The 18,058-nt window shown below is 46.4% G+C and overlaps 1 protein-coding gene across 1 annotated transcript; it reads right to left on the bottom strand.

Moving 5' to 3' along the window:
* Nucleotides 1-13,148: 13,148 nt before the first annotated feature.
* Nucleotides 13,149-14,891, bottom strand: LOC136551776 (uncharacterized). The gene has a single exon (XM_066543319.1). The coding sequence runs from the start codon at nucleotides 14,633-14,635 to the stop codon at nucleotides 13,364-13,366; it is 1,272 nt and encodes a 423-aa protein (XP_066399416.1). The 5' UTR covers nucleotides 14,636-14,891; the 3' UTR covers nucleotides 13,149-13,363.
* Between the last annotated feature and the right edge of the window lie 3,167 nt (nucleotides 14,892-18,058).

The raw sequence follows: 18,058 nt of genomic DNA, 5'->3' as shown, positions 1-18,058 counted from the left end.
ATTAGAACTAACCAAAGATAATGTAGGAATAGATGGTCTAGCAGACATAGATAGCAACCAACAATGCTCCCCTTCTTGGAAGTGAACTTGTTTCTTTGAGGAACATGAGAAAATATTTGTATTATTATGGCTGCCCTCTAAACAATCATAATCTTATACAACAAAAGGAGAATTCATATTATTACGAATGTATACTCGATGTATCATATATTGTCCTTTGTTGTTATATTTGCCAATAACATAATATGTGTGTTTAGAAAACTAAGGCAAATCAGCATATTTAAAAAGGCTCTCCTCCAAATAATCTAGGCTATGCAAAACATCAAATTCAATGTAACCCAAAGTATGTAAAGAAGACAACAGTTTGAGCTCATCAGTTTTAGTAGCAATATGAATAACATATTTATTTTCAGCACAAGTGGTTGGTTCCAAAACATATAAAACTGAAGCATCATCAACCAATTCATCTTTATCACAAGGAACATCAAGTAAATTATTCTGGGACAAAGATAAATCAAGAGAGGGTTCCACTAACAATTGCTCTATGATAGCATGGTTTGTGGAAAAATTTAGTATATTAAGACAATTTTCACCTTCCGTGAGTGTAGCACCATGGGCATTACCTGTGTTTTCAGCAGGAGTAATAGGTGCATTGTGAAGTGATGGTTCTAAATTTGCATATGAGGTTGTGAGGTCCTCATTTTCTTCCATGTCATCCTCTCGCTTATGTACATTATCCTACAGAAAGTTAGTCATAGCAAGAGGAATAACAACATACTCTTCCTCTAAATGGTGCACCTCATCATATGAAGTCAAAACAGGAGGTGGATTAACAAAGGTTTCTTGCATAAGAAGTTTCATATCATTCCAAGTTTGAGGTTTATCAGAAGGATCTAAAGACTCCCATCAAGATAAAGCAGAATGTCGTAAAACACTAGCTGCATTTTTTACCTTCCTCCTTGAACACATAAAGCAAGTAGCAAAAATGTTATCGATGGCAATTTTCCACTCCATGTACTCATCAACACCTATACCATCATAAGTTGGTGGATATGAACAACCTATCATTGTTAGAAGACAGCAAAAGATAACACAAATAGTATTATCGCTACCAACTACTTAGGTTGTGGACAAGGAAAAACAAGGCACTTAACTCTCAAGCGTCTTACCACGGTCTTACAAGTGTTCTTACCAAAGCAACAGACGGTGCAATCGGTCGGTGACTATGATACCATTGTAGCTTGAGTGTAATAGTTGCAAGGCAAACCTGTACTTAGTTAGAAGAAAGTGAAGCTTGGATAGGCACAATATAGTAGCAAAGAATAGCAAAATTCGCAACTGAATAGCAAAGCTAAATAAGTATCTTAAGTACTTGTCTTAGTTGCTGGCCTACTCACGTTCCAAGTATTAGATGTATCAAGTGATGTGAATAGCAGGAATATGATTAGGAACAAGGCAGAAATCAGCACATGCAAACACAGCTCAAATGACGCTCTCTATGTGCTCCTCTAGATATTGTTCCACTTTTGCCCCTCTCTTTTTTCTTTATTTTTGGGCTGTCATTGTTTTTTTAGGATTCTTTGACTTTTTCTTTTTATTTTTTTGATATTTTTTCATCACTTAGGACAACAAAAGAAGTAACCACAGAAAATATGAGCTTAGACAAGTGAAAGGCGTGGCCTGTGGAGATTTCAGAAGACGTGCTCGAAATCGACAAAAAGCTTGTGACCACGAAAAGATGATCTTGTGACCAGTTTTTGACCAAAATAAAAATCTCTAACCCTGAGAAGGTAGGGATGGACAGATCCGAAATTTTTTTCTAATCGATTTTGATATATGGAACGTCAAAATCCGAGTTCGTATGCGAAAACTAGACCAGTTTTACGAACTGACTCGAATTAGAGGACAAAACGGGAACAATACGCGCAAAATTGGTCATGGCAGCAAGGATTTGATGGAAACAGTGAAGACAAGTATAACAATTTAGATGGCGTGGACTAGGGTTTGATGGATATAAAGGAAACACGGTAAGACTTGAAGGTGTTCACGGATTATGATGAAAAACAAAGGGAAAACACAAACTGGACTAAAAACGATCTAAAAACCAGCAACCAGAGCTTGACCTAGGGCACAAACTCAACCATGCGACATAGAGATGAAATTGCACGGCACAATGAGGCTATAGGATAGGGAATATGTGGTGGTGTATATTTTTTTGGATTTTTGTGGACTCTAGTAAAGCAAAAACAGTAACAATCTAAAGGGGAAAACAAAGTTATACCTAACGGGCAATAAGGGCTCTGATACCACTTGATGTAGACTAGGCCCGATCTTTCGAAAGGTATGATAATGTCAGTTGGTGGAGACTCGATGTCCACAATCTAGGCTTTGAACCAAGATTGATTCGGACCCCCGCAACCGTTACACCACTGCTTCGTTGGTTATCAACCACGCGAACGCGATTGATCTCGCCGAGAAGGCTTTCCTGCAAGCGAATCGAGAACATAAGCAAGAATGGGATAAACACAATCTAAAATTGCAAATAAATATAAGACTTATGAAAACAAAGAATTCAAGTCTTTATTCAAAAGGACTAATTGCCATAGGTGAACATGATCAAGAACTAGGGCCCTGGTTCACAGCAAGCAGCCTTGGCGGCATAGTTGCAACAAAACGATGTCTGTTTCATGAGGAAATCAAGAACTAAACAAAACCAAAACCCTAAGGAGAGCAATGGCTGCTATTTATAGAGTCTTGGGCGTCATCCCCCCTCGACACGCCCCCTAATGGGCCCAAACACGATACACGGTCCAACGGACCAAAAGACGGTGTCATAGCACCCTGGTAGATTCTGGATGTTGACTTGTTTTGACGATTCCCATTGATTCCGAATGTATTTTGATGTGAGACCACTTGTATTGGCTTCTTTATCAAATTAGCTTTCCAACCATATGTGGATCATCAAAAATGAAGTCCGGATACATCCTAGGTGACCAATTTAAGGTAGACTAGTCCTAGAGACCGAGGCAGACTCGAACTTGAGTTGCTTTGAGCCTCCACCTCGAGACTCGAACCAAATTAGCCTCAGACCTCCTTCTTGACTTGGACACCCTTGCTAGCCTCCTACCCCTCCATACCATGTGCCAAACATGGTCATATGCATGGGTGTCATGTCCTAATCATTGGCGTTGTGGAATGTGTCCAAGAAAGCTTCATTATGGCTTGATATGGCATCACGAACAGATTTGTCTACAACTTCCATAAAGAAACGCATGTCTTCAGCTTGAGCTATATCTATCTACCCGTGTAATAGAACTCTTGGTAGTGGAATTTTTTGAACAATTGTGTTGTCACGTGTTTTGGTGTAGGACAACAAATATTTGCTCTAAAATTCTTCTATAGCTTTGCCGATGACATCTTTATCTCCATCAGGTAGATCTTTATAATGCACCATAAGGATGTCATTATTGTTGTGAACCGCCATGATGATTGTGGGGTCCCACTAGGCGTGCCAAAAATGAGTGTCGACACAGAAATTTTATCCCGTGCTGAGGGCATACGAGCAAGCCAGAAGGATCTGCTCGATGGAGCCAGAGATCTGCCTAGCTTCAGCGTAGGGATGGTCGATCCTGCGCACTCCTCTCGAGACGTGCCAGTTAAGTTGATCCTGCAATTGACAAGGAGAGAAGGTTTATCAGTAATTTAGGGCGGAACATGACGGTGTTGTCAGACAATCCTGAATGTGTGGCTCTGAGAGCCGATATGAAAGGAGATCGACTAAATAGTCGATTCCAGAATATTCATAAAAATAAATCTGTTAAAGCTCATGTGGTTGTGTAAGAAGAATCAGTTATCGTTCAGGATTAATATCATTATTTAGACAAACATTGGTCAATGGCAATAAGATATCAACAATAATTAGTTTATACTAAGCCAATGACTACAAGTAACCGAACCTCTTTTATATAAAAGAAATAGATCATCATCATTCAACCATTTAATAAAGATAAATCTAATGAACATATTAGATCTCATCTATTGCTATGACCAGTGGGGCATGAGGCAGAATCATGCAGGCCATAGAAACAACAATAGACTCGACGACCCTAACATATTACTAATATCAGTGGGGCATGAGGTAGAATCATGCATGCCATAATACAATAATAAGATCATGAGGCTAACACATCTTTCAACATATCTCTACTTCAACGATCTCGTAATGTGAACTGTTCGTGAAAGCGCTCGATATTGGCTAAAACGGCCGATTCAGGCATAATGCACAGTTAAGGTCATGCCCTCTCAGGAATAGATCTACCAAATAATGATCCCCACTCTACGGTGCTAACAGTGGGGTGTGAGGCAGAATCACATAGGCCGTGATAACGGGACATGGAACAGTTTTTGCTAGCCAATAGATCTACTCAAGATCAGACATGTGTTAACCGCATGTTATGCACGATCAAGATTGATATAAAACAACCGATAAAACATAACTCATCGTTTTAAGTGTAGATTAGATCAGCTTAGATTAGCAAATGATGGGTTAAACAAGATATAAGGCCGATCTAGATCAATCCCAATTGGGCGAAGTGATATTGCTATAATTAAATAAACAATAGAAGTAATAAGCAATATCGGTAACTTAATGAATCTATTCGAAGGAATGCCATCATTAGATAGAGCCGATAACTTGACCTTAATCTAGTTTGAGCAGTGGAGGTTGATCGGATTGATGCAGCCTTACTTGAACTAGACAAGAATCGATACCTAACTTATACCAGAGTCGAAGTGGAGGTCGACCGGATCTATGCATGCGTACAAAATGAGATACAAGCCATGACGGTACTTACAGACAAGCAGTGGAGGTCGACCGGATCGATGCAGTCGTACTTACTGAAGAACTCACCGAGATCTACTGTACTCTTACTCCTAAGGGGTGGCCGGAGCCAAAAAAAGTAAATAACTTGTATTGGATTGATTGTGTGTTTTTTACAATAGTCGGGGTTTGATATTTATACCTAGGACCTACGCATGACTCTTATCTAAGCACAACTCATCACAATCTTTGGCCCTAGAGAAAATATTCTTAATTTAAGATAACTTGGACTCGAATCTTTCCCTTTTTGTAGAGTCCAGCATGCTTTGTCTCGGCGCCGATCATAGCCTTTGTCGTTATTTGCCGACACTACTTGAAGAAAGCCGATTCCAGTGTTGCATTCAAATCAACTGGTTCTGATCTACACGCAATTGATTCCTTGATGACATGATCTTGGGAGCTTTCGAGTCCCAGCGACTCTTCTTCCAAATTTTGGTGTAAACAAATATTAACACTTATTTTTTCTGAGATTAATTACGCTTAATGTCATCTTCTTATATGTCATATACTTGATGACGTAGGTGCCTCCATGGTGGTGCATCTATGATCTATAGTGCTGGGCCCGAATAGTGGACAGGTGGTGCGACCCCGCATGGGAGGAGAATCACAACACTTGCTGGGAGCGGCGTTTGCTGATGCTAGATGCACCACACCATCAAGGCAACATCAACCTCTCAGAATACGCGGCTAGATGGGTACGCGAATTCATTTCTTTATTCTAACACTCAACTTTGCATAATTTCTAATCATATTGCTTTTTTTATAGACGGCGACACATGGTGGCGAGCCTTGCTCCCAGTTCATGGCATATGCTTTGGCCCACAAGGGCAAGGCAATGGCCGACGTGGCCTACAACCTAGAGGACCCACCCTCAGCATATAGCAATGAGTCCATCCACAGCCGCCTCGATGGATACACATCAATGGCAAGGGAGGTCCATGGCCCAGAGTACGATCTGAGCGCCCATGACCTTGATGGAGAAGTGGTCATGAGGGTGGAAGGAGGCAAGAAGCATGGCCGGTTCTAGATAGGCGACGGCACAATCGACACAACCAGTACTCCCACTCTCTCCCAGATTCGAGCACAGAGCACCCGTTCTAGCCCAGCGATACACCGACGGCCAAACTCTACATGGTTCCAGATGAACACACTCTAGGTTATTTCTGTTTTATTCATTGTTCATTGATTTTTACATACTTTTGCATTAAATTGTAACATTGGGACGAAATATTGTAGGCTCCGCTAGAACAAGAAACGAGGCACCAGGAGGAGCTAGAGGCGAAGATGGAGGCAGAGCGGTAGAGGATGTAGGCAGAGCGGCAGAGGATGGAGCTATAGATGTTTGAATATATGAGGGGTGTTTACGTTGCAATCGGTCAACCTCCACCACCGATACCAGTCCCTCCTCCTCAACCTACTCCAAATACTATTTCAGGCACTGTGAGCCGCTTTACAACCTTATAATCACCATTTCTACTTTATGCAGAATCAATCTTACAAAGATGCCCAGACACTATAAACTTAGTGACTAATGCTACATGTTTGTTACCAACTCGTACTTAAGCAATCATACTAGAGCACAATGCAACTGAGAAGATATTGCTGATAGTTGCAAGGGTTATACTAGTTAGGCAGCAGAGAGACCATACATGTTGTTCAATCTCGTCTCACACATGCAATCTCTTCTCCTTTATGCAACATTAATCGGCGACATCGAATGAGCCTCATGACCTAGCATGGTCACAGTGGAACTCATGGCCTAAGTGACTACTTATGATTTTATTTGCATTTGTGGATTACCTGTGACTACTTGTGACTATTTGTGGTTGTGAATGAACCTACTTGTGATTCTAAAGTTTATTTGCATTTATGTGTTGTCGATATATCTATATGAACTGCCTATGATGCTTATTGTAAACTATGTGTGATGCCTGTATTGTTTATTTGAGTGGGGTACGTTATACGTGACCGAACAATAAAAACAGAGAATATATGGTCGCTTTACCGAGTGTTACACTCGGTAAAGAGGCATTTTGTCGAGTGCCAGGGTAAAAACACTCGGCAAAGAGACACGTGGACAAAATCTGTGCATTCTGGGACTAAAATGGCTTCTTTGTCGAGTGACTGTGCTGTGACACTCGGCAAAGAAGCCAGCATGTACGTTCTGGGCCAGTCTTTGCCGAGTGTCTAGTATTTGACACTTGGCAAAGATGATAGGTTTGTTGAGTGCCCGGGATTTGACACTCGGCAAAGAAGGCATGTTTGCCTAGTGCCTGGGATTTGACACTTGGCAAAGAAGGCATGTTTGCTGAGTGTCAGATATTGGACACTCTGCAAAGAATTTAGGTTTGCCGAGTGTCAGGTCTAGGACACTCTTCAAAGAATTCAGGTCTACCGAGTCTAGCAAAACAAGCCGCCTCATCGACGGTCGGCACCATGGTGCCCCATCCACATGCTGGTGTCCCCGATGCCATCCCATTCGGCCGTGTGCTTTAGGGATGCATGCTGGGGGCCTAAAGGGGAGGGCACACGGGTTCCACTTCCAGCGAGCGCCACCCACGGGAAATACACCGTGAGAGTAAAGATGGCAACGGGCACAAAAGCTAACCCAAACCCATACCTGGATTTTTTACATTTTAGCCCTTTTTGAAAGTTTCTCACAAATAGACCCCTGGTGGAAAGAATTCAGAAAATGGACCCTTAGCTCGGTGCCATTCGTGTTGGCGCTGAGCTAACATGTCTCGGCACCAGCGTCTCTAGCGTCGAGCTCCTAGGCATGGTAGATGACATGGCAGTGAGCTCGACGCCAGTCATTCTAGCGCCGAGCTCGGTGTCGTAGATCTTGGCGCTGAGCTCACTGCCATTTAACCCTGGCCAACCTTCCTGCCCGAGTGCTCTTCCTCTTCTTTCTCCTCCCTCTCGGGTTTTTTCTCTCCTCACTTCACCCTACCTCACGAATCGGCATATTGGACCATGGAAACTTTGATTTGATCCGTAGATCTTCGAGAGCAAGGTATCCTCGCTCCCCTCCTAGTTTTTTCGTATCGATTCAGTATGTATTAGTCGGATTTTTGAACGTAATAATCATCATCACTTAGGGTTTCATTGTATCCATCAATATATGTATTATACAACCGTAGGATGATGCCAAGGCGTAGAAAAGCTAGCAAACCTAGGCGCCTGTAGTTATGTTATGGGTTCATTGTTGTGCATCAAATGGGAAACCCTAGGTTTATGGTTTAATGTTAACTGCTTTGGGTTCTTAGAAAGAAATTGGTTGTATTGTAGTTATGGTTCTCATTGACATTTATTTTTGATGTTTTGATTTATGTTTGTTAAATTACATCCATTTTGTTAGATGCAAGAAATGTTTCGGGAGGAGTTTTGGCGAAAACGGGATCGTCCTCGAGAATTATACACCGACACGTCTAGCAAAGATGCCCCCGTCCCTCCTGACCTCCCTAACCCTAACTATGACTGTGGTTTCCTGGCCCATGTTTTTCAATTGAAATATCTGGACACAGTGGCGCGTTGCTTCTACATATGTAGTCGTTTTAATGTAAGAAATTATTTCCACTATCCTTTTCTTTATTTGTGTAAGTATGCTACTAATATTTTGTTGGAATCTCGTTGTGTAGGACTATGAGAGGTGCTTTTTCTTTTAGTGGATCGATGGTGCAGACAACTTTGATCCTAGGTACTTCCTTTTTGACGATTGGTTTAGAGGGAGACATCCACGTGAGCATTTCAAGCGGTGGGTTCCACCCCCTAACCCTCCGCCAATGACGGCTAAGGAGAAGCACCTAGCCATAGTTAGACGACTCGAGGAACCTCCTCTGTGCGATTATGGAGATCGAGCTATGATAAACCCTGAGAATACGTTGGAGTTTGTGTGTCCAAACAAGCATAAAGTAAGTACAAAGTGTATGTGTTGAAATGTCTAGCTATATGTGTTCATGTACTAATGTCTACTTATTTAGGTGTTTTTAATGGCGAAGTGTCATTCTAAGAACCAATGGCTAGAAGAACCACGAAAGGTTAAGAAAAAGAAGAAAGAAAGGGTAATTTACAAAGCACCTCCTGTCATGTGCGAATGTGGTGTTAAATCCAACTATGGCCTAGTCCCTTCGGAGCTTGAAATATGCCATTATTGTGGCCATATGGTTGAGTATGATGAGGTTGGTTATTTTTGTAGTAAACATGAAATCGTATTTTGTTTCTTTTGCTAAGACATATATGATAGAATTTGCCGTTTAAACAGAGCACTAGGAAATGCAGGTGGGAATGTTATGATGGTCAAGATAAGTTCTTGGATGAACTGAAGAAGAGGCAAGTAATTGCACGGAAGAGGGGATATGCACCTGACTACGTCAACCTATTCATTAAACATCACAAAGAAAATATGCGTGAGTTTGCTAGACAACGCGGTATATGTAACCCGATCGATGTTGGGCTTAACAAATGGGGATTAGAGAGGCAGATGACGTTAGAGGAGGAGAGGGCAAGGAATGATGCAAGGGAGGAGACAAGAGTACAGATGCAGGTCTTAAACAAGCATGTTGTTGCATTATGTGGCAGTGGGTGCCTAAAAGCATTTTTTCGTTGCATGATTTTAAATGAAATATAATTGCGTTGCTAACTGATTGCATTTTATACATGAAGGGATTGGTTGCAGCGAGGAACATGCCGCAGAGCTGGCTCGTGTAAGGTATGAGGAGAAGAAGTTAGATGTGCATAGATCTCGAGTTGGTCGCACCGTGCATTCACCGATTGTGTTGTCTGATGAGGGGGACGAGGATAAGGACGACACTGGCAGACTAAGTGAGCTCATTGCTCTAGCAGAGGTGGGCTTGCAGGCGTAGGTGGCTAAGGACGATACTGGCAGACTGAGCGAGCTCATCGCTCTAGCAAAGGTGAGGTTATAGGCGGAGCAGGTAGAGGAACACACTGGCAGACTGAGCGAGCTCATCGGTCTAGCAAAGGTGGGCTTACAGGTCGACGATCCAGGCCAATGGTGGCACGATCGGCCGCTGTAGGTGGCGGGGTCGGTGGTGGCGCGACCGACGACAGCGGTGGCGTGCGGCGGGTGCGGGATGCCCGGGGCTCCGCGCGGCGATTCTGGCTCGACGGGCGCGGGAGGCACAGCGGCCGCGGCCGAGGGCGGCGGTGGAGGGCGGCAAGGCGGGACGAGGCTGGCGGTGGAGGGAGGTAAGGCAGGCCACGGTCGAGGCCGGCGGTGGAGGCCAAGGCGAGGCTAAGGCGAGGACGGCGATAGAGGGTGGAGGAGGGCCGCTGGCCGCGGCGTGGGGGACGACGTGGTCGTGGGGCGCGGCGCGGGCGTGCGCGCGGCCGGTGGAGGCAAGGGCGCGGGCGGCGGCGAAGCTCGGCTCTGCTAGGGCGAGAGAGGCAGAGGAAGAGAGGCGCGGGGCTCATAGGTATTAAAGGCTCAGCGCCAAGATCTACGGCGCCGAGCTCGGTGCCAAAGTGACTGGCGCCGAGCTCACTGCCATGTCATCTACCGTGCCTAGGAGCTCGGCGCCAGAGACGTTGGTGCCGAGATGTGTTAGCTCGGCGCCAGCATCAATGGCGCCGAGCTAAGAGTCCGTTTTATGAATTCTTTCCACCAGAGGTCTATTTGTGAGAAACTTTCAAAAAAAGAGCTAAAATATAAAAAAATTCGAAACCCATACCCACAAACATAAAATCTACCCATTAAAAACCCATGACCCACCACGGGTATAATTTATGCCTAAATCCATACCCACTCACCCATTAAAAAACCCAAGACCCGTCACGGATATAATTTATGGCTAAATCCATACCCACTCGGATTACGGGTACCCAACGGGTTGTCCATGTCCGCAAGACAGGCACACCATGTCACCAACACTGAACGAATAGAAGAAAGTTTTTTCTGTCAATTTCCTCGGCTTTTATTTTCTTGCGGCAAATTCCCAATAGGAAATAGGAAACCATATTATTGCAATTGCAATGCCTACAACAATGTTGAATGTTGTGTCCTGTGCAGGTAGATGAGTGAAGCATCCATAGTTTATATAACATTCTAGCCTCTGTCTTCCTGTTGTCCAAGCGAGGTGGGACTATTTCTAATACATAATTAGTATCATTAGGTAGATCGTTGAATATACTTTCATAATAAACTTATTTAAAGATATAAATGTTGCACGTATTTTTTATAAATCTAGTCAAAGTTGAAAAAGTTTGATCTACACGCATCTCATAACGACTTCTCTTTTTGCAGTTCTATATTTCATGATAATTATAAAAAAATTCATGTTCTATTCTATGAAAATGCAGGTTTAAAAACCCCATGGGTTTTTGGGTTTGGGTACTATATTCCTAGACCCATGCCCACAAACCCACTGGGTCTAGCTTTTTGTCCATTAACAAACCCATGGGTAGAGAAATTGACCCATATCCATATAAAAACCCATTGGATTTCGGGTTTCAGGTACCTAATGGATGCATCCCTTCCTAGCCGTGCCACGCCAGCGTTGTCATCATCTCTGGGCTTAATAACCATTTGATGACGCCATCTCAGCTATATATATATTATGGTCATAATATAGATACGGACTGCTGATTGTTTGAGTAACAATCGACCAAGTGAGCCAATAGTTCCGAATCCGTTCAGCTGCCCTGTTCAGTTGGTACATAAATCGACTAGTTTTGACTGATTCAATAGTATTCCTAAAATAAACTGACCGGTAGTTCAAGCGAACAGGATATACCTGCGACAGGGCGGCGGATCGCCGGCCCTGTTGCTTCGTCAGCTACAAAAATCGTGCGGTGGACAGTTCAAGCGCAAGCGTGCCTCCCGCTACAACCGCGAACACTTTGGGTTTCACTCCCACCCAGAACCACAAGGCCAGAGCCGTATGCAAGCACAGGGAAAGGGCGCTGAATTTGGAGAGGGCAGTTGCTTCAGCGACAGCACCACAGCTGCTACGAAGAATACAGCGCGCGCCTGATCCCGTGATCCGGGTCAACTATTGCGTGCTGAGTGATAGTTAAGGACGAGATGCCGTGAGACGTGACAGCCGCGGAGTCGCCGTTAACAAGGCGTGCTCGGTCGTCAGCCTCACAGGACTGCATAATCTGCCCGGCTCCGGTCAAAGAGCGAGCGAGAGGAAGAGAGCTGATCGGATTTCAGTAGAGTGTTTTGCACCGGTTCAAAGTCTAAATCGCATAAATAATCAGTACTACAGTACAAGTCTAAATCTGGGATACTGCTAGTTATAGATGCATGGACCTTATGAGCTACTACAGCTTTTTTTCCCCAAATGAGAAGGGTGTGCTCGTCTGAGATACTGCTCCAGCAGTCATACAGCTGCATTTCTTCATGCATTATTAATTCTTTTTCTCTCACAGCAAATCAGCATCAGCATCAACCAAATTTCAGCGAACCTCTTGCCTTTGAAAGAACAAATGTCTCAATATCATGATTCACGGACCTCTTCCTATGGATGAACAACAAATTCATCAAACCCTCTTGCCTTTGAAACCAACTCTTGAATTAAAACAGCGCTCGACGTTAACTCATCCTCCCTGGGTCTTCATAACAAAAATCAAAAGCATGACATTCGGTGACATTTCCGCACAATGGAAATGGGGAGCCGTCAGTGCAATTCCCTCAGTTTAAATTGACACTAGGACCCCCCAACCTCCACTACGAGCGCATTTAGTTGCTAATGCCCCGTGACAGCCTACCAAAGACTCGCATCGATACCACATTGTTTTGGCTGCAGCACTCATGGCATTATGGCGGCAAGCCCCCACCGGATTGTCATTGTTTAAGCATGACTTAACCACCAGCCTGAGCCACTCACTTAAGCCAGAGAACAACTGACAGCCACAATCAAAGCGGGGCACCAGCATCAGCATGTGAACGTCGCCATCCAAACAACCCGGCTTTTGTCACCTATCAGCCCATGATTGGGAATTAAGCTCGCAAGTTTCCAATAATAGCCGAGCAATCCAATCTTTCTTTTCAGCTAGTGTCACGGGAGACATGGAAAACAAAGCGCAGAAGCTCTTTTTTTTTTCTAAATCAAGAGATCTAGTCACTCAACCACTAGGGTCTATCACTTGTTTAGCTCCAAATCTGTATCCGATTCCAAGTCCACAATGTATATATCTAATTAAGGGAGCAGACCAATGATTTGTAGTAGAATTTAGCGATTGGCCTCCTACAGTAAGTTTGATTTGATGATGGACTCTGGATCACACAGCATGAGCATGGTTTCTCTAGATGTTCATTTCTCTGGTTGTCGATGGAAGGAAGGGTAAAAATGGCGGCTTGGTCAGTGGAGCACTCAAAACTGCACAAGAACATTGCTCGCTGAACAATTGCAACTTACAACAATGGGAAGAGAAATCCTCACTGAATTGCGAACCAATCATCAATCCAAACAATGCCGGCAAGCCGCTACCGCCGCCGCCGCCGCTAGCCCGTCACACACACTAGTTCTTCCAGGCGTAGACGAGGAGGGAGAAGCCGTCGCCGCTCTGCAGCTCGGCCTCCTCGGGGCTGCCCCAGTCCATGACAGTGGAGCCACTCGCCCACGACGCGGAGGAGGACGCCACTGACGCCGACGAGGAGGAGCTCGCCTTGGCCAGCCTGCTGGCCTGCCCCCTCTTCCTCCTCCGCTTCTCGCCATTGCTGCTGCTCTCGCTCCAGTCCCCCCCTCTCCCCCACCTACCAACGTAGCCTGCCCAGCCGCCGCCGCCTCCCCCGGCCTTGTCGAGCAGCTCCTTCTCCTTGGCGTCGTCGGCTGGGTCACGCTCCTCGCCGTTGCAGCCGGCGAGCTTGAAGCGGAAGACGAAGACGGCGTGCGCGGGCGGAGCCGCGGCCGCGGTGAGTGAGGCAGCGGCGACGGCTGCGTCGGGTGGCGAGGTGTCGGGCGCGGGGAAGAGCCAGTTATGAAGGTCCCAGGAGACGAGGACGCGGTCGCCGCCGCCGAGGTCCACCTTCTCGGTGCCGCGGAACTTCCAGCGCAGGCGGCGGACGTGGAGCACGCGATCGCCGTCGACGGAGACGGACATGCCGACCTCGGCCCTGTCCCGCTCCCGCCCCTGGCCGCCCTGGGCGGCGGCGCGCGAGACGAGATCCACCGAGATCTCCCGCTGCTTGCCGCGCACGACGACGCAGGTCCGGTGCCCGCGTCCTCCGCCGTCGCGCATGGACACGTGCTCGCGGCGCGAGACGAGGACGGGGCCCGGCCCGGGCGGGCGTCGCGCCTTGGTCTTCCTGTAGGCCTCCTCCGCCATGTCCCCCGCGACGACCGCCATCTCGCCGTCCACCACGACGGCGACGAAGTACCCCGAGCAGGGCTCCGGGGAGCCGCCCGAGGGCGGGAAGCGCGCGCGGGAGAGGTCCCAGGCCAGGTCCACCACGCGGCGGCCCCGCACGCGGAAGCGCTTGGACCCGCGCCGCCGCCACAGCAGCCACGGCCGCACGCGCACGGCCACCGTCGCCTCCTCGTCGTCGCACTCGCACTCGCACTCGCCGCCGTCGTCAGACGCCGCCGCGGAGGGGACGCGGAGCACGGCGCGGAGGCTGAGCCCCAGCGCGGCGCGCGACCAGGATAGCGCGGCTAGGCCGAGGCGCGTGTCGTAGACGGACGTGGCCAGGCTCGTCCCCGCCCCGGAGCCGCCGGACCCCGATGCGGCGGCCGACGCCCGGCCGCCGGGCGTCGCCGCGGTGCGGAAGCAGGCCGGTATCGCGTCGGGCATCGCGCGTTCTCCTTCTGCACTTGGGATGGAAACCACAGAGATTTTGCGCTGAAAACGCAGGCGTTCGTTGTTAATTTCGAAGTTTTGATGTCAGACGCCGAGCGCGAAGCCTGGTTGATTCGTGTGCAGTTAATAACGAGGCGGGTGTGAACGAACTGGTTTTCTCAAACGTTGATGGCAACGGTAATTGTTGTTTATTCGGGTTGTTTAGAGTGGGAATTGTTCAATCACTTGTTGCGTGGAGTCTACATCTTAGCGTGAGAACAAAATTATAAGAGCTCAATCTGAAAAATTCAAATGCAGGTTGCTAAGCATAGCTTATCACTTCCATTTCACCCCGATTAAAGAATAGTAGACCTTGATCTGTGAAGGTTTTGGGACAGGAGTGGCCCTCAAGTCTAACCAAACACCTGTTGTTGGATAAGGATGTTTTTTTTTTTTGCATTAGCTAACCAATTACAGTCAACTGTCATTCTGGTTGTTTAAATTACGTGAAATGTCATTCTAGTCTAACTGAGTAGGTTTTTAGGTCGATCTAATAATCCAACATAATGAGGACTTAGCATCCGATGACTTCAAGCTCGGTCAACTTCACTGCTTTCTAACACGACTAATAACGTATTATCTGAAAGCCGAGAACTTCGCACACCAACTCTCTGCACTGCACTCCGCGTTGCCTATTCCAAAGGGCACTCCGCTCCTTTTTGCTCGCCAAGGCTTAATCATGAGTCGAGGCCTAATCACGCACGACATGGTACGAGTGGGTCGATCAGCCGGAGCCTCGATTCGTTCGTGCTAGATATGGTACTCCCCCGTGCCCGTGGATACAGATTGCATGCATGCCGATGCCGGTCGCGACAATACACACGACATGATGCAACCAAGAATCGGGGGAGTCCCAAAAAAAAAAAAAAAAAGAGGAAACGACGAGACACCGGCCCGCCGCCCGGGGAGGAGAAAACGAGCACCGCCACCGCGGAGGCTCAGGGTGCACCGAACCGTCGAGCCACCCCGCCCGTGCTCCGCCTCCACTTCCACGGGCGGGTGGTGGCAGTAGCCTAGCCGCAGAGCACGTGAGGTGAAGACCACGCTAATTCAGCGCTGATTCTTGTTCGGTGCCGTGGACCGGAGGACGACCGGATCGACGGACCAATGCAAGGACAGACGACGCAGGCAAGGTAAGACCGGCCGGCTGAGAGTCAGAGGACAAGAGGCAAAGGAACGGTCAACCCGCCGGCGACGGCGATCGACCCACCACCACGGAAACCGCGCGCCGATTGCAAGTGGGCCGCGTCCGTAGCTGGAGCCTGAAGCCATCGGGCGATGCTGGTAGTTTATTGCCCGTCGAGCGCGTGCCGTCCGTGGTTTCAAGGAATCCGGTCCCTGGATTGCCAATTTGCCATGGTTTAGGGAGGGAGTTAGTGGGCGCTGATGCATGCTACAATGCTAGGATGGTGGGTTGCAAATTTGTCTTCGCAGATCACATCTGTTGTTTAAATGCAGGGCTAAAGTTTAGGAGTATCACATCAGATGTCATATAGAGTGTCACGTCGAGTGTTCGAATAATAATAATAAAATAAATTATACAAGTCCTTAGTAATCCACGAGACGAATTTATTAAGCTAATTAACCCGTCAGTACCGTATGTTTACTGTAGCACCACATTGTCAAATTATGGACTAATTAGGTTTAAAAAAAATTGTCTCATAAATTAGTCTCAATCTATGTATTTAGTTTCGTAATTAGTCTATATTTAATACTCCATATATGTATTCAAACATATGATATGATAGAGGCTAAAGTTTAGGAGAGAGAAATAAACACGTTAAGCTGACGCTGCAAGCATTCACATGAATATCTCCGGTGCTATAGCTACAGTCTGCTCTTGCAGATAGTGACCAGGTCTGGAAGTGTTTGTGTGTCGTCTATTCCCAAAGGTGGGTTAGAGTTGTATCACTGTGTCGAAGTGTATATTTATGCCATAAAATGAAGTGTATGACAGAACAGCTCCATTGGATATTAGTGTCTTACTGTTACCATCTACGTCATGTTTGTTTGGCTTATAAGTTATACTTTTTCAGTTAACGAATATGTATTTTTCTCTTATGATAAATCAGCCAATAGTAATTTCAGTCATGACTTATAAGTCAAACTAACATGACGCTAGTCACCATCCATCATTACTTTCTTTACGTATACAATGTGTTGGGTCTGATCTGGCGGCTGTATTTTGTGAATATACCATGGCCCTATTCGGCTTATCTTATAATCCGTACTATTCAGTTTGTTTTTTCAGCCAAAAACCGTGCTTTTTCTCTCACAATAATTCAGCCAGAACAGTATTTTTCAGTCAATTTAGCTAAGTTTCAGCAAGCCGAATAGGACCAATGTGTTGAATAAACGTTCTCTGGTCGTGTATCAATGAACAGGTCATTTTTTTCTACATTTTTTATCATGTCTTGTTAATATATGAACAGGTCTCTATTTTGAGCCTTTTACGCCATTGCCATTAAAAAAGATGGCATAATCGTCAATGCCCCTACAAAATTAGGTATATCACTGCCGTCCCTGGGTTTGGAAACTTCTTTCGCCCAAGCCATTTCGTCGCCTCTCCGCTTGTTTTTCGCCGTTTGGGAGGCCTGACATGTGGGGTCGGGCATGGGAAATGACCCAGTTGCCCATGGGTATAGAGACAAAACAGGTCTCCGTGTTGACCGGTATTGACCACTCTCACTCTCCCCATCTCGCTCGATTCCTCCTCTGTCCCCATCCCCCAAGCCCTAGCGGCGACAGGACAGTCACTGGCTGCGGTGGCGGGGGGGGGGGGGGGGGGGGGAGAAGAAATCGATCCCTCGTTCCTGAGCCTCAGCATGGGATAGTGGTGCAACGAAGATAACGTTGCTCATCCTCTGCATTGGCAGCCCATGGAGGCGAACACGGCGACGGCTGACCAACCTTCCTGGTTCCGAGAAGGGTGAGTTCTATTTTTCCCCCTTGCTTGCTTGTTCGTGGTGATTGTGGATAGTTAGGTCTAAGTGTGTTATGTGTGATTGCTGCCTTTTGTGATCGTTGTTGTTCATCTGTAGGATGGATCCAAATAGTAGCTACAACATAGAATTTCGGATTGTTGCTGAAAATACTCATGCGTCGTGGTTTAGCTTGAACGAAGTTCTGGATGCTGATGTTGCAAACTACTCAAATGTGGGTGTCTGGCATTGTGGATAAGTATCCTGGGTGTTATGGGGATGTTTTCAGTCTGTTTTACTTGTGCCATGACACAAAGATGAACATCCCCTTGACCAATGACCAGCAGTTACTTGAGATGTTTGCCAAAAATAAAGCTAGCAAGTGCTGTTACATGACTTTAGCCTACCATAAACCCAACACTGACCCTCCTGTCATTCCTTCTTGAGATGTTTTGAA

Source organism: Miscanthus floridulus, chromosome 4, assembly GCF_019320115.1.
Source record: "Miscanthus floridulus cultivar M001 chromosome 4, ASM1932011v1, whole genome shotgun sequence".
Lineage (NCBI taxonomy): Eukaryota > Viridiplantae > Streptophyta > Magnoliopsida > Poales > Poaceae > Miscanthus > Miscanthus floridulus.
Note: the sequence above shows the minus strand (reverse complement) of the source record. Positions and strands in the feature narration are given on the sequence as shown.

Excerpts from the sequence above, each read along its gene's own strand:
- LOC136551776 (XM_066543319.1), bottom strand. The coding sequence starts at position 14,635 with ATGCCCGACGCGATACCGGCCTGCTTCCGCACCGCGGCGACGCCCGGC.